The sequence below is a fragment of the Anguilla anguilla genome, chromosome 8 (genome assembly GCF_013347855.1).
Source record: "Anguilla anguilla isolate fAngAng1 chromosome 8, fAngAng1.pri, whole genome shotgun sequence".
Taxonomy (NCBI): Eukaryota; Metazoa; Chordata; class Actinopteri; order Anguilliformes; family Anguillidae; genus Anguilla; species Anguilla anguilla.
The window spans coordinates 37,062,042-37,075,071 of NC_049208.1; the positions used below are offsets into that span (position 1 = coordinate 37,062,042).

Here is a 13,030-nt window from a genome sequence, read left to right on the forward strand (position 1 = left end):
TATCTCAGCTAAGTTTTGTCCTACCGTTACTATTTTGTGACATGTTGTTTGTGCTGTACTTGTTCTAATAAAGATTTATATTGCTTGTCAAATCGCCTGTGTAATGGTGTGAATTCAGTTCACTAACGAGCTGTTTGTTTTCATCGCTGATAAAAAACTACCCACACATTTTTAAATCAGCTGATATATCTTAAGTCGGCTTGTCGCGATGTCCGTCAATACATTTTGTAATTACAATTAACAACTAAAATAAACGTGCATCTGCAGTTTCAACATTGAATGTCCAAATATGTGCTTGCTAACAAGCTAGCTGGCTAAAACGTAATTTACTAATCATAACATAAAATATAGCTAACTGATTTTATGACATTCTTGAGTAACAAATACCACATGACTGAAACTGCGTTAGTTCTCAATGAATAATAAAAAAACAAATGAGTTGGTAGTGGACTCAGACTTTTGGACCCAAATGTATGTGAGGAGAAAAGTTTAATATCAAGTGTAATCTTATTCACAAAGCAGTAGCTAACTAGCTAGCGATCGTAATGAGTTAGTTTATGTTAGTTTGCAACATTATGACAGTCGTGCTACCTAGCAAGTTTTTTTCTTATTTTGGAGTACATCTGAGGGAAAGCTGTGAAAGGGCAAATAAATTCTTTTTCGAATTGGTACACAGGGGAACGCTACAAAACTGGTCGCTCTTCGTCGCTGCCATTGTTTTGGTGGCTGTTAAGATAACCAGAAATGAGAGCCCCCTACATCCGGTTTACATACCCGGAAATGTGAAATAAGCAGTCATATTTTTTCTCGCAGTCATGCATAACTCAGAGCTCTATGGTCAGACCACTTGCCATGTGACGCATTACGTACGCTCTGCGTACACTAACCCTACAGTTTTCTTTTTTTGCCAATGCTGTACATGCACTCATCAGTCAGGCTCAATGACAGTGGTCAGGCTAACATGAAGCGGAGACAGCGTACTACAGACGGTTGCGACTTACGTGTAGTAAGAGCTACCCGGCAAGGACAAGCTTTTTAGCGGCTTTACGACACTCTTCAGGTGTAGCGAGATACAGGGTGACAACAAAATATGGCTGGGAAGGCTTTCAGAGCGGTAAGACTTCACTGACCCCATGGCTAGGTAGCTAGCCCTAACAAGCATAATTTGTAGCAGTATCTTTGGTTAGCTACTTAGCAAGCTAGTGAATTGAAGAGACAGCACTTGGGAAATGTAAGTAGGCTACAGAATCATTCTGAGAATGTTGGCGGGCTGTCCACTATAAACCCGACTAACCTTAATTAGAAAGCCGATTAAAGCTGCTCATTCAATGTTTGATTTTTCATGTCAGCGAGGCTGCTGTACAGCAACTTTTATACTTAATATTAGTTTGTTAACAGTGGCTAAGTTGGACCGCTTTCTTGAACTAAAGTCCAGAAATGATGATTAGCTATAATTAGTTAACTTAGACTGCCAGCCAACATGTTTATTGCGCAATGTTGCTAAGGTTACTGGCTAAGTCATGTAGCTATGCTGGTCATGTTAATGACGATTAACAGCATACAGTCTGTGCACACCGCCGTTAATCCTTGCACACCTCTTAATTATAGGTGCTGCTCAAGCGAGATCATTCCAAACTCTTAACATGCTAATAAAAGAAAAATGGCCAAACACTATTTTAAATTTATACTTTATTTAGGAAATAAAGTAGCAGCAACATTTCGGTCGTTTGACCTTCCTCGAGCTGCACTGATAAAGAGTAATGTAAGCACTCTCAATGTTATTAACAGCAGACTGCCAGGCTGTGTATTTTTTGGACGATTAACATGAAATAGTTAATTTAAGCTAACGTTTGCCTTCTAGTAGCTAAACAATAAGCTATAGTTATAATAAGCTATAGCAGCAGCAGGTTGGACGTCTTGCTTTTCACGAGGCTGAATTTGGTTCCTTATTCGATATTCTGTTCACCTTAAATCGGCACGGCTGATTCCAATTCCTTTTTTTGCAGCATTCGTTTCAGCTTTGCTTTTCTAGTACATAGCCAGCTAAGGTCACTTAGCTGAGGTTCACTGCCATAAGCGGACAAACTAATTTGGAGTCTTTCCTTTCCTGGCTTCAGTAATTTTTCACTCAATTTTGTCGGGTTTTATTGTTTTCTATCTTTAATAGTCCACAGTTTTATAGGCCCTGTCATTTAATGAATGTAATTCAAAAATGAATGTAATTTAACTGCATGTTGTTTCTCCACTAATTATTGCAGTGGTCTCCTTTCGCACCAGTTTATTTTAATTTGACTTGAGCTGTTGACGCAAACCTTGCTTTTTGCAAACTATCACCATAGATAGATAGATCATACAACAATGCTATGTTGACGAAGACCTCAGAGGTTACACTGCTGTTGATGAAAAGCGATAAACGATATTTTAGTTTTGTTTTTGTTTCAGCCCCCATCTGTAGATAAACCATTCATTTCACGGTTTATCTGCTGCTTTAGATTTTCACTTTGAGATGAAGTTGTGGGTCAGGTCCCTGACATGGTGCTACTATCAATGAATCACACAGTCTTCACAGTAACATTTTGTTCTCTGATACAGCTTACAAAAACAACTGATGATTGTGGCAAGTGGCCTTGATGCAGAAAAAAAGGAGAATCTTCCCTTCGGCCCCTGGTTTGTGTGGCTGAATATCTTGTCAGCAGTGCTGTATCGTAATTTGTGAAGAATTGGATTTTTGATAATTTAAAGAAATCAACAAAATAATAAAAGTAAAAATCGAAACCGTCACTCTGTAGCTAGCTCATCACGAGTAAATTAAAACAGAAATTGCCCCTAGTTTTTATTTATTTATTTATTTATTTTAATTATTGGCCTGTGTGGCAGAAAGTCATTTTGATCAATTTTTGTCAGAACACTGGAACATTATGGTTATTTCATCCTGCTTATCCTGCTATTTCATCCTGCTACTGTTACAAGTGTTATACTAAAATTCTGAACAACATATATTTATTGTGTTATTATTGTGAGTTGCCATATTATGGCAAAAATAGTTGCATTTATCAGAAAACAAGTTAAGATTTTGAAATGTCCTGCATTACAAAGACTCAGCATTCCGTGGGCTAGCGTGACCACTGGTGACCCCTGTACACAAAGGAAACCTAAGACCTAAATATCTATCAACCAATATGTTCTCTGGCCAATGGCCAATGGCCAAAGTCTTTCTGGCAGCTGTGGCTATGACTAGGTTGCGAGTTCACATGAAACACATTTGTAATTTGCCTTCAATGATGTCCTGATCATTACGTTGTTTCATTAATTTTTTTAATTTCCCTACTGGATTTTGGCAGGGGGGGAATGGTGCCATACACATCTGCCAACAATGTTTTCCTCAGACCCTGCTTGGCATTTGTAGTTTGTATTTACACCATGGTCATACAAGCCTGCGGGTTGTTTCTAGTAACCGTGTTCTTTCGACTCAATTGCAGTTGCACCTTTGTCGGCATCACATGGCCTTGCTGCGCGGATGCACGCATGCAGACTCCAGCATTCTGCTACGAAGACCCTTCAGTTCAGGCCGGTATGCGCAGACCTTCTGCATCCATCCTTGATCCTAAATGGCTAAGCTTCTCTGTAAACTTCATGAATACATCGGCTGATCAATGTTAATTTAGTATGTGCTATGTGGTTGTGTGACCATTGTGTTCATTACAGGTCAAGATCAATGCGTGAGCACAGCTACAACATGAATGGATTTTTAGAATTTATCTGTAATGCACATGACATGAGCGCAGTTGTGTGCTTTGCGGTCACGTCAGACACCTCGTGCAGACACAAAGGTGACCACAGTTACGGCTTATGGACTACTGGTCTACAATGACTTCTTTAGTTTATAGCAAGCGGCCAAAACCAGACTTCGTTTTTGAAGCTCATTTCCTGGTGTTGTAGTTCCTGGTTGCTCACTAGCGCCACTACGGATGGCTCCAGTATAGGTGTTTTCATATCCGGTTTCCATGTAAGTCTACGGTACAAATGCGATCAAAATACAAAGTCAATAATTTTTTCTCACAAGAACAAATAGTCATAATAGGTGTATTTTATTCGTCTTATGACTGTCCATGGGTCGATTTCATGATTTATTGCGTTATTTGGGCACAGTGCCAATATTTGTTCTGGACCAATGAGGTACAGTTTGCGTCACTTCCGGATTACTGCGGAGGATTGAGCTACAGTAGGGGCTACAATCTGTGGTCACTGGGGTGGGAGGTGGCGTTTCTTGGAATTGACATTGCGGCTCCGACCACGGTCCACCTGTGCGAAGTCAGAAAATGCAGGCATCCCATTTTGTAGTGGTTTCATTATAGCGTGTGCTATTTACAGCTGCACTAGACGACCATAAAATAATCCTCCTCTGAAGTTTTGCGGTAGCCGAGTCAATTTTACTATTTCCTTTAGCCTACTTAACCAAATAATTAGTTGGCAGAAAGCGTAATCAGCTAGCGCTTATTTGCTATATGTGGTAGTCCTATTCGTTTTGCCGAGAAACATAAATTGAAGATAACTGAACATAATTGTATTATTAATGTCATACATATAACGTGATTACATGACACAGTACAGTCACGGATGGAAATTAAACTCGGTAAACATTTGATCATATATTTTAAAACATAACGGCAGACAGTCAAGTTCGTTCTGCAATCGTTCGTTCAGGTTGATGGGCTTTTCCGCACCGGACTGTCAATCACATTGTAAAAATCACAAGACCGCTTAACTCTATGGTTTTGGCTCCAAATCGAGAACATGGCCGCGCCCGCCATTGAGCTTCAAAACGTGTTTTACAGACCCACGGAGAGGCAATGGGTGACGTCACAGTAGCTTTGTCCATATTTTTTACAGTCTCTGGTTTATAGCTATCATACAGCTTGATATTAAAGGAGCAAATCAGGTGCAGTGCTCAAGGTTGTGACCATAACATTCTACCTGAGACCCAAAAAACAACCATCCATGTTCAGTTCCTTCACCCCTGCTGCAGTACACTGCAGATTTGATATGTGACATCGGGTGCATTCCAACCACTTATTTTCCCTCCTTTCCTTGTCTCCTCTTCCAGTATGGAAGGCCACACGGGTCAAAAATAAGTGAAATTGGAAGGAAGGGAAGCAAGGATAAAATAAGTGAAAGAAAAGCAAGGAACAGACATGGGGACAGAGGAATCGAGAAATTGTGTATAAGGCAATTGGAACTTCCTTGCTCTTTTAAGCGTCAGTTTGAAGCCACGTCAATTACAGACATGGCAGCTGGTGAGAGGTGGATACACAGGTCAGTCGTTACATGTCATGAGTTCCAAAATAATACTTCCGTTAAAAATGCACTTGTGTTACCTTGCTCAATTCTTGCTAGATCTTAGCTCCTTGAAGGAGCATTTAACGGGTTGGAATGTCCTCAAAGATGGCGCACCCCAATCGATTTCCAGGTCAGTCAAGGACCTCTGAGACAAAGGACAAATAAAATATGCTATTGGAATGCACCCGTGTTTACTATGTGATTCCAGGTGTCGATTTCACATATTTTTTGACCCGTTTGGCCTTCCTTACTAGGAAAGGAAGCAAGGAGGTAAAAAATAAGCAGTTGGAACTTTAAGGTAAAAGCAAGTGTTTTCCCTGCAGAGGAGGCAAGAGAAGAGGAGTGCTTAAGACTATGCTGCTGGGAGTCTCTGTGGGTGTGCCCCTAGTGGTGGGAGTCCGATACGCCATATCTGAACCTCGCGAGAGGCGGAAAATGAAGGTTTTGGTGGAGGGCATCGGCCGCTTCTGTAGGTATGTCAAATATTTCCTGTAATATTCCGCAGTGAACATGTCGTCACAGTGAATGGCAGTCAATAGCAACAATTAACTACTTGGAGGCTTTATTTGATTGTCTATTGTCTATGATTGGACCATATATTGCAATTATGTTCTTGTTTTAAAACTTCTGTTTTGGAGAATGGCTTTGAATCTCAAACAAGTAAAGCAGTTATTCTCACTGTCTTAGAAGACCAGTTGCATTTCTTTCCAGTGATTGTTTTTCCATCTTTTCCCTACACTGAAAAGTTCAGGATTTCGTATTTCTTGTGGTTTACACCCTGGTAGATCGAAGGAAAAACTGTAAGCAGCACTTCATGGTTAAAGTGGTTCAGTTAGTATTTCATGTGGGTATTAAGACAATTCACACATTATCCTACCCCACCATCTCCATTTAGATGAGAGAGTCTAGCATGCTTTTTGTAGATGTGACAGACACATAGCCTAGCTAGGGATGAAAATGTCTGCAGGTTCTCTGCTTTTAGGACAACTGCTCAAGAGTTAAGGGATTTCTGAAAATGGATAACACCAAAACATTCACCACATATTGAAATACACAACATACATGTTTGCATGATATATACATCTTATGGACTTAAAAGTATAATGAACTTGCAGGTCTCTATATGTTGGAATCTTGATTTCAGTGGATTATTGGTGGACATCAAATGTAACACTCCGCGGCTTAGAAGAGGTAAGTGTCACCTGGTGGGAAGTGTCTAAACCATGCAGTTTGTTTTGTTACATTACATTACATTACATTATAGGCATTTAGCAGACGCTCTTATCCAGAGCGACTTACACAACTTTTTACATAGCACTTTACATTGTATCCATTTATACAGCTGGATATATACTGAAGCAACGCAGGTTAAGTACCTTGCTCAAGGGTACAACGGCAGTGTCCTTACCCGGGATTCGAACCTGCGACCTTTCGGTTACGAGCGCAGTTCCTTACCCACTGTGCCACACTCCGTGTGCAAGCCATAGTAATTTAAGTAATCACCAGAGACCTAATCCCTGATGGGCCTCTTGATTGTGTATGATGTACTTTAACCTGCCTTTTATTTGCTCCATTTCATTTTGTTGTACTCTTTCTGTATCGCCTAATTTTTAATACTTTTTTAACGTAAGCGATTTGAAGTAAAGATTGACAATAGCTTGTTAAATCGATGTCATACCACTCCTTGATATTGCTGTTGTAAAATTGTGCAATGTTTGTATACAATGCAGCAACATACATTCATTCACAGAAGAAGAAGAAGAAGAAGAAGAAGAAAAAGAATCCCACCATACCTGACTCAATGGCTGTGACCTCTCTTGTAGAGCAGTTTGGCCTTTTCCAAGGGGATGTCGGAGTGCCACCAGAGGGCGGCAGACAACATAGTGAACGGGGCCGTGCAGAACGGGGGCCTGTATATCAAACTGGGCCAGGGCCTGTGTTCCTTCAACCACCTGCTGCCCCCCGAGTACATCCGCACCCTGCAAGTACTGGAGGACAAGGCCCTCAACAGGAGGTACAAGGAGGTGAGGCCGCATTGTGCTCACAGGAGTGGCAGAACCTCTCTAACAGCCACAAACGTGTTTGTACCACATTATGCTTTGAGTACAGCACTGCAGTCACAATGTACCAATTAGGAACATGACGTCTTTGTTATATGAGACTAAGAGTCCTTATGATAAAGTGACGTTTGTCTTCCTATTTACAGCACAATGTCTCACATGGCTCCTGTTCAATCAAAGCCCTATTCTATTTCTGACACAATCAGCATGTCTCTGTTCCCAAATTCCAATTAGCACATCTGCGCGCCCTCCTTGAATTAGGTGAAAAAGGCGTCTATCACCAATAAGCATCTCATGAAAAGGGATATCTTTATAGTCAGCGTGATCAACAGCAAATACATTTCTGGTGTCTGAACTTTTTGGGCCACGTACTGTGTCTCACGTGACGTAAGATTTGGCACCCACTCCACTGAGATCCTGTTCATGTGTGTCTCACTTGCCAGGTAGATGCACTCTTTCAGGAGGACTTCAACACTACGCCTGACAGGATGTTCAAGACGTTTGACTATGAGCCAGTAGCAGCAGCAAGCTTGGCGCAAGTACACAAAGCAGAGTTGCATGATGGGACGCCAGTGGCTGTGAAGGTATGAAATCCATAATGGGGAAACAGTGCAAAGTCATGGTTAGTTCCAAAAAGTTCATTCAATGAATGTCCCATTGTAAAACTGCATACAATATAACTATAACTTGCCGATAAGACTTCTTGCAGAGAAGCTAATTACTGTATAATAAAATTACAGATTACATATAAATATGCATATAAACATTAATAAACTATTGACCTAATATTCTGTTCCTCAGGTGCAGTACATTGACCTCAGAGACCGGTTTGATGGTGATATCCGAACACTGGAAGTTCTCTTGGATGTTATAAAGTTCATGCATCCAAGTTTTGGGTTCCGATGGGTCTTGAAGGTCTGTATCACTAAAATTGGATTTTTTTGTTCTTATTTTTGTCCATGTTTTAAATTTCTCCTTTTCCGTCAGCTGTATGAATAGTGCCATTTTAAGAATTTTTCTTACACGCCTTCTCTTTGGTTTCAGGACCTGAAGGGAACGTTGGCTCAGGAGCTGGACTTTGAAAACGAAGGCAGGAACTCCGAACGATGCGCGCAGGATCTCAAGCACTTTAAATTTGTCGTCGTCCCTAAGGTGTTCTGGGAACAAACGAGCAAGGTAAGGATCCTCTTGGATGAACAGGGCTGCGCAACTCCTCGGAGAAGACGGAGTAATTTGCAAGCTCTGTGTTGCAGAGGGTGCTGACGGCAGAGTTCTGCGAAGGCTGCAAAATAAACAACCTAGAAGAAATCAAGAGGCAGGGGTTGAGCTTAAAGGACGTGAGTACCCGCACCGCCGCAACGGAAATTCACATCCTGAACTCTGTGTATCGATTGGCTCCAGCACGCTCAAGGAGTCTCCTGTCATTATTTCAGACGGCCGACAAGCTGATCCGTACCTTCGCCGAGCAGATATTTTACACCGGCTTCATTCACGCCGACCCCCATCCCGGCAACGGTACATGTGACATTTTTCTGCTTCGCACCAGTGCACTTTCTGCCACACACCATTTTTCTCAAAGCACAAAAACCTGTGTTTGGCTTTGTGTGCACCTGTAAACAAGGTGTAGCACTGACCTTTTCCACTTTGACTTAGTGGGTTGCAGGCCAGCAGTCTGATTGTGCTTTGTTTGTGCTTCAGTGTTGGTGAGAAGAGGTCCAGATAAAAAAACAGAGCTCGTTCTTTTGGACCATGGACTGTACGAACGCCTCAGCAAAAGGTAAAGAAGCCGGAACTCGAGCTTAAACGCAAACTACAAACTCTTGGCTTACAAATGACCTTAGGTCCAGGAGTCCAGATCCAAGTTGTTCTGAGCGCGGTGTTGTATGTAGAGGGATACTGTGTCGGAGGAGATTAAGCGGAGCGACGACGGGCTGTTTATTGGCTGCTCTGTCCGCTGACGCTCGTGTCCCTCTGATCTGTCAGTGACAGAGCGGCTCTGTGCAAGCTGTGGCGCGCCATCGTCCTGCGAGATAAAGCCGCTATGCAGACATACTCCAACGACCTGGGGGTCAAAGGTGAGAAACGCGCTGTTTCACCAAATTTTCAGCGTCAAGAATTTTCTGATCGTGACAAATCTTTATGACTTCTATATGACCAACAGAAAAAAAGAAAGGCTGTTCTGTTGGAATATAATTAAAGAGAACTGATTTGAAAAAAGTATTTGAAAAATACATTGGTGAGTTACTTACAAACATATCTTGCTGGCTGCCCAGAGTACTTCCTGTTCTGCGAGATGCTGCTGCAGCGGCCAATCAACATGCAGGAGCTGGGCCTGGCAAACATCCTGAGCCGGGAGGAGACGTCCTACATGCGGGAGATGGCCGTGCACCACTTCGACAGCGTCATGCAGGTGCTCAAGTCCCTGCCCCGCCCCATGCTGCTGGTCTTCCGCAACCTCAACACGGTGCGCAGCATCAACATCGCCCTGGGGGCGCCCGTCGACCGCTACTTTGTCATGGCCAAGAGGTGGGTCGCCGTCGGCTAACTGGCCGTGGCTGTGTTCTGCTCGCCCATGGACAAAGCTGCCTTGGTCCATTTGCCAGTCCATGAACATGAAGAATATTTCATTTATTTTTACAGTTTGATAAATCAGATTCACTGTCTATAACGAGGAAAATTCCAACAGATTTGACAGTTTCCGAAACGGCAGTGCATTTTTTTTTTTTTGAAAAGTGCTTCTTGTACAAAAGGTTCAGCCATTTAGAATGAGCTGTGAATTCGGAAAAGGTCATTTTGACCCACTGCTTCATTTATTTTTGCTGTAAGAAAGGTTAATGTATGAATTATATTTTCAGGGGAGGTTGGAATTTAAAGTGTCAAATTATAATTCTGCAAAGGAGTATTGTTGTCTAAGAAATTAAGTTGTCCAGTCACTTGTTTTGAACGTAGTAGTGCTGGTGCATAATAGCAGGTTGTTATTCAGAATGTTCATACATTTTTGTGCTGGTACAGCTCAGAGTAGATATTTATTTACAGACATTAACAGAATATTTGTCATGTAGTCTACAAATTAAATGTCATTGTTAATATTGTATAAATACTGTTTTTTGCTTGTGCGTATCTGTTTGTTGATGACATGGAGAGCAGCCATAAGGATTTGGAAAATTAATGCTACATTAATTAATTTATTTGATCAAAAAAGGTTTCCCTAAAAGAAACAGGAGACCGTACCTTAAGCTTGGTCTCATACCGTAAGGTTGTGGATCTCATTTGCCCTTGTCTTCCGCGCCTCGTTTCTGAAACGTGGTGACAGCGCTGTGGGGGGCTGGGGGCGCATCCAAGTGGAGGAGTCCAGAGTGCTTCCTACCCTCAGGCTGTTTGGCTGGCTCTGGACGGCGTGGGAGAGCGTCAAATTTGAGTGTGCTTTACGGTAAGATACCCACCCAAATATATTCTCTTCAAAGTGACAACTCAGGAGTGAAAAAAAAAAATTGTTGATTTAGTTTTAGTGTATGTATTTGATTGGCCCACACAATTGAAAACATACGCTATGGCCGTGTCCGAAACTGCACACTTGCCTACTATTGAGTATGCAAGTTGTATGCAACTTGTGTATTCAATAGTATGCAAGTGTGTCTTTTTGGTGGCATGGCCTATGTTCAGCCTCTAAACATGGTGCCACACAGGTCTCTGAGACGATGGTGAAACGCTCGATGGGAATTGTAGTGCAGTGACAAATTTTTCTGAGCATGACAGAATTTGAAAGATTTCATTTTTAATGTACATGGACTAATCAAGCCATATTTGGTGAGTAATATATATATAATATATATAAGTTTTATACCACAAAAAAAAAACAAGTTTGGCAGTTGTGAGTGATCTGGACTAATCTTTTGCACACAGTCATGTTGTGTATTACCAAGCAAGCTGTATTTTGCAGTGTGCAAATTCCATTCATTTGTGTCGTTGCAGGTCAGAGATGGCGATTATGAGCCTGACGAGATCGCTGCTCTACCTGCTGTCCTACTTTGGCTTGGTATCACTGGGTGAAGAGGTGCAGCAGTACCTGCAGTGAGCGAGGCTCCGTCTCTTTACCTCCTGGAATGACGTGGTGCAGGCACCTACCTGGACTGTAAGGCATGACATGACCAATTCACTCACGCCCAGCACAGAAAGACGCAGTATGCTCCATGAAAGCCTGGGAAGTAAATGGACTGTTTCCTTTAACAGCTGACCTGGGTTGGTCTGTTTAGTTTAAACGCTGACCTGGGTCGTTCCCATTATCATTCAGTCGCTATTGGCAAAGGACCAGGACTGCCAAAATCCATTCACCTGTTCAACTCTAATGCCATTAAACGCATGTAACGACCAGTAAAGTGCCAAGATGACATCAATACCTTTCAAGAAAAATCCCATCAGGTTTATACGCTTTTTGAAACCTCATTTTATACTGGTCAAAATGAATTGCGGTAAGCAGCAACATACTTCATTGTGCATTTATATTTACCGGATTGTTGCCTTTAGCAGTGCTTTTAAGCATTTTCAAGGGTCTTGGAAGGATCTCTTGTAATCTGATTTTAGTTGGCTTAAAACAAAAGGAACAAGAGCTTGATTTGGAAAACAGTTTCATATATTGCAAATGGCATCGCTTACCTCAAGATATATTGTGCAAAAATACACAGGGACACATTTCAAATCAACGCTTTTCTTCTCAAGATAAAAAGTGCAGCCAATGACAATACAAAAACTGACTGAGGTCTAAATAATTCTGAATTTGGTTGTGCTGTAGCAAACATTTTAAAAATAATTGTGTTGTTCATCCATCTCCAAAACTCTTCAATTGTGATGAATTTGTTTTGATAATAGAATTTGAATCTTATCTGTGTATTACATGGACCAAGTCTACTTCATCTTAACTAATGCATTTAATAAAATAACTAAAATATTAACCTCTTTGTATCAAGCTTCTTCTTTTTGTTATCTATGCATACAGCTGAAAAGCAATTAAATGTCTTCATTTCATCATCTCCACTAAATCTCCTGCAACTCCTTTTCCCTAAATTTTAGCACATTATTTTGTCTGAAAATGGCCTATTTTAACATTAACAACATACAGAGCTATATTATACACAGTAAAAATATATGCATTTTAATTTTTTGAAACCCATGACGACTCATTCGCTGCGTTTTGTGAATTCCCCTTTTGCTTGAATGATGCAGAGAAGGCACTCCCTAGACTCCCCCCTAGGATATTTTTAACCATCACTGAGGAATCCCCTAGAGAGACTGATCTATTTTGTTTTTTTTTCTTTTTTTTTTTCTCACTTGACTATTTCAGATACATTCCTGGAATACTTGTTTTCAATTTGAATCACACCCTTCTGGAAGAGGGTACTTCCAAGTCCTGATACACGCTTCAATGCATTATTATGACAATCAGGACCACACAACAGCTGAACAGAACCATCCTAATATTTCACATTTGTTTTAGCACATTCTGCTTCAACTTTCAGTGGCAACCGTATAAGTGTATCATTTTCAAATGTGCAATAAAGAGCCATATCTGAAAGTATTTTATGCAAAATACTTAAAAGCTTTCAAATACATTTCTTAATACTGCATTTATAAATATT

At 41.1% G+C, this 13,030-nt stretch overlaps 1 protein-coding gene across 2 annotated transcripts; it reads left to right on the plus strand.

Annotated features, from left to right (window-relative positions):
* Window positions 1-865: 865 nt before the first annotated feature.
* On the plus strand, window positions 866-12,346 carry adck5 (aarF domain containing kinase 5). Of its 2 annotated transcripts, none has more exons than XM_035429549.1 (15): window positions 866-1,114; window positions 3,480-3,571; window positions 5,661-5,810; window positions 6,453-6,528; window positions 7,161-7,361; window positions 7,841-7,981; window positions 8,199-8,312; window positions 8,442-8,573; window positions 8,651-8,734; window positions 8,831-8,912; window positions 9,096-9,174; window positions 9,381-9,472; window positions 9,671-9,923; window positions 10,711-10,827; window positions 11,370-12,346. In XM_035429549.1, exons 1-15 carry the CDS (start codon window positions 1,091-1,093, stop codon window positions 11,470-11,472), a joined length of 1,740 nt encoding a protein of 579 aa, XP_035285440.1. In that variant the 5' UTR covers window positions 866-1,090; the 3' UTR covers window positions 11,473-12,346. The 2 variants fall into 2 exon arrangements, with proteins under 2 accessions (XP_035285440.1, XP_035285439.1); XM_035429548.1 differs by lacking the exon at window positions 866-1,114 and adding an exon at window positions 5,105-5,313.
* The last annotated feature ends 684 nt before the right edge of the window (window positions 12,347-13,030 follow it).

What these genes read in the sequence shown, in the direction of transcription:
- adck5 (XM_035429548.1), top strand. Translation starts at nt 3,518, where the DNA reads ATGCACGCATGCAGACTCCAGCATTCTGCTACGAAGACCCTTCAGTTC. An exon ending in CACTCCGCGGCTTAGAAGAG is followed by an intron (nt 6,529 to 7,160) that starts GTAAGTGTCACC and finishes CCTCTCTTGTAG; the next exon opens with AGCAGTTTGGCCTTTTCCAA. An exon ending in TACTTTGTCATGGCCAAGAG is followed by an intron (nt 9,924 to 10,710) that starts GTGGGTCGCCGT and finishes ACGTGGTGACAG; the next exon opens with CGCTGTGGGGGGCTGGGGGC.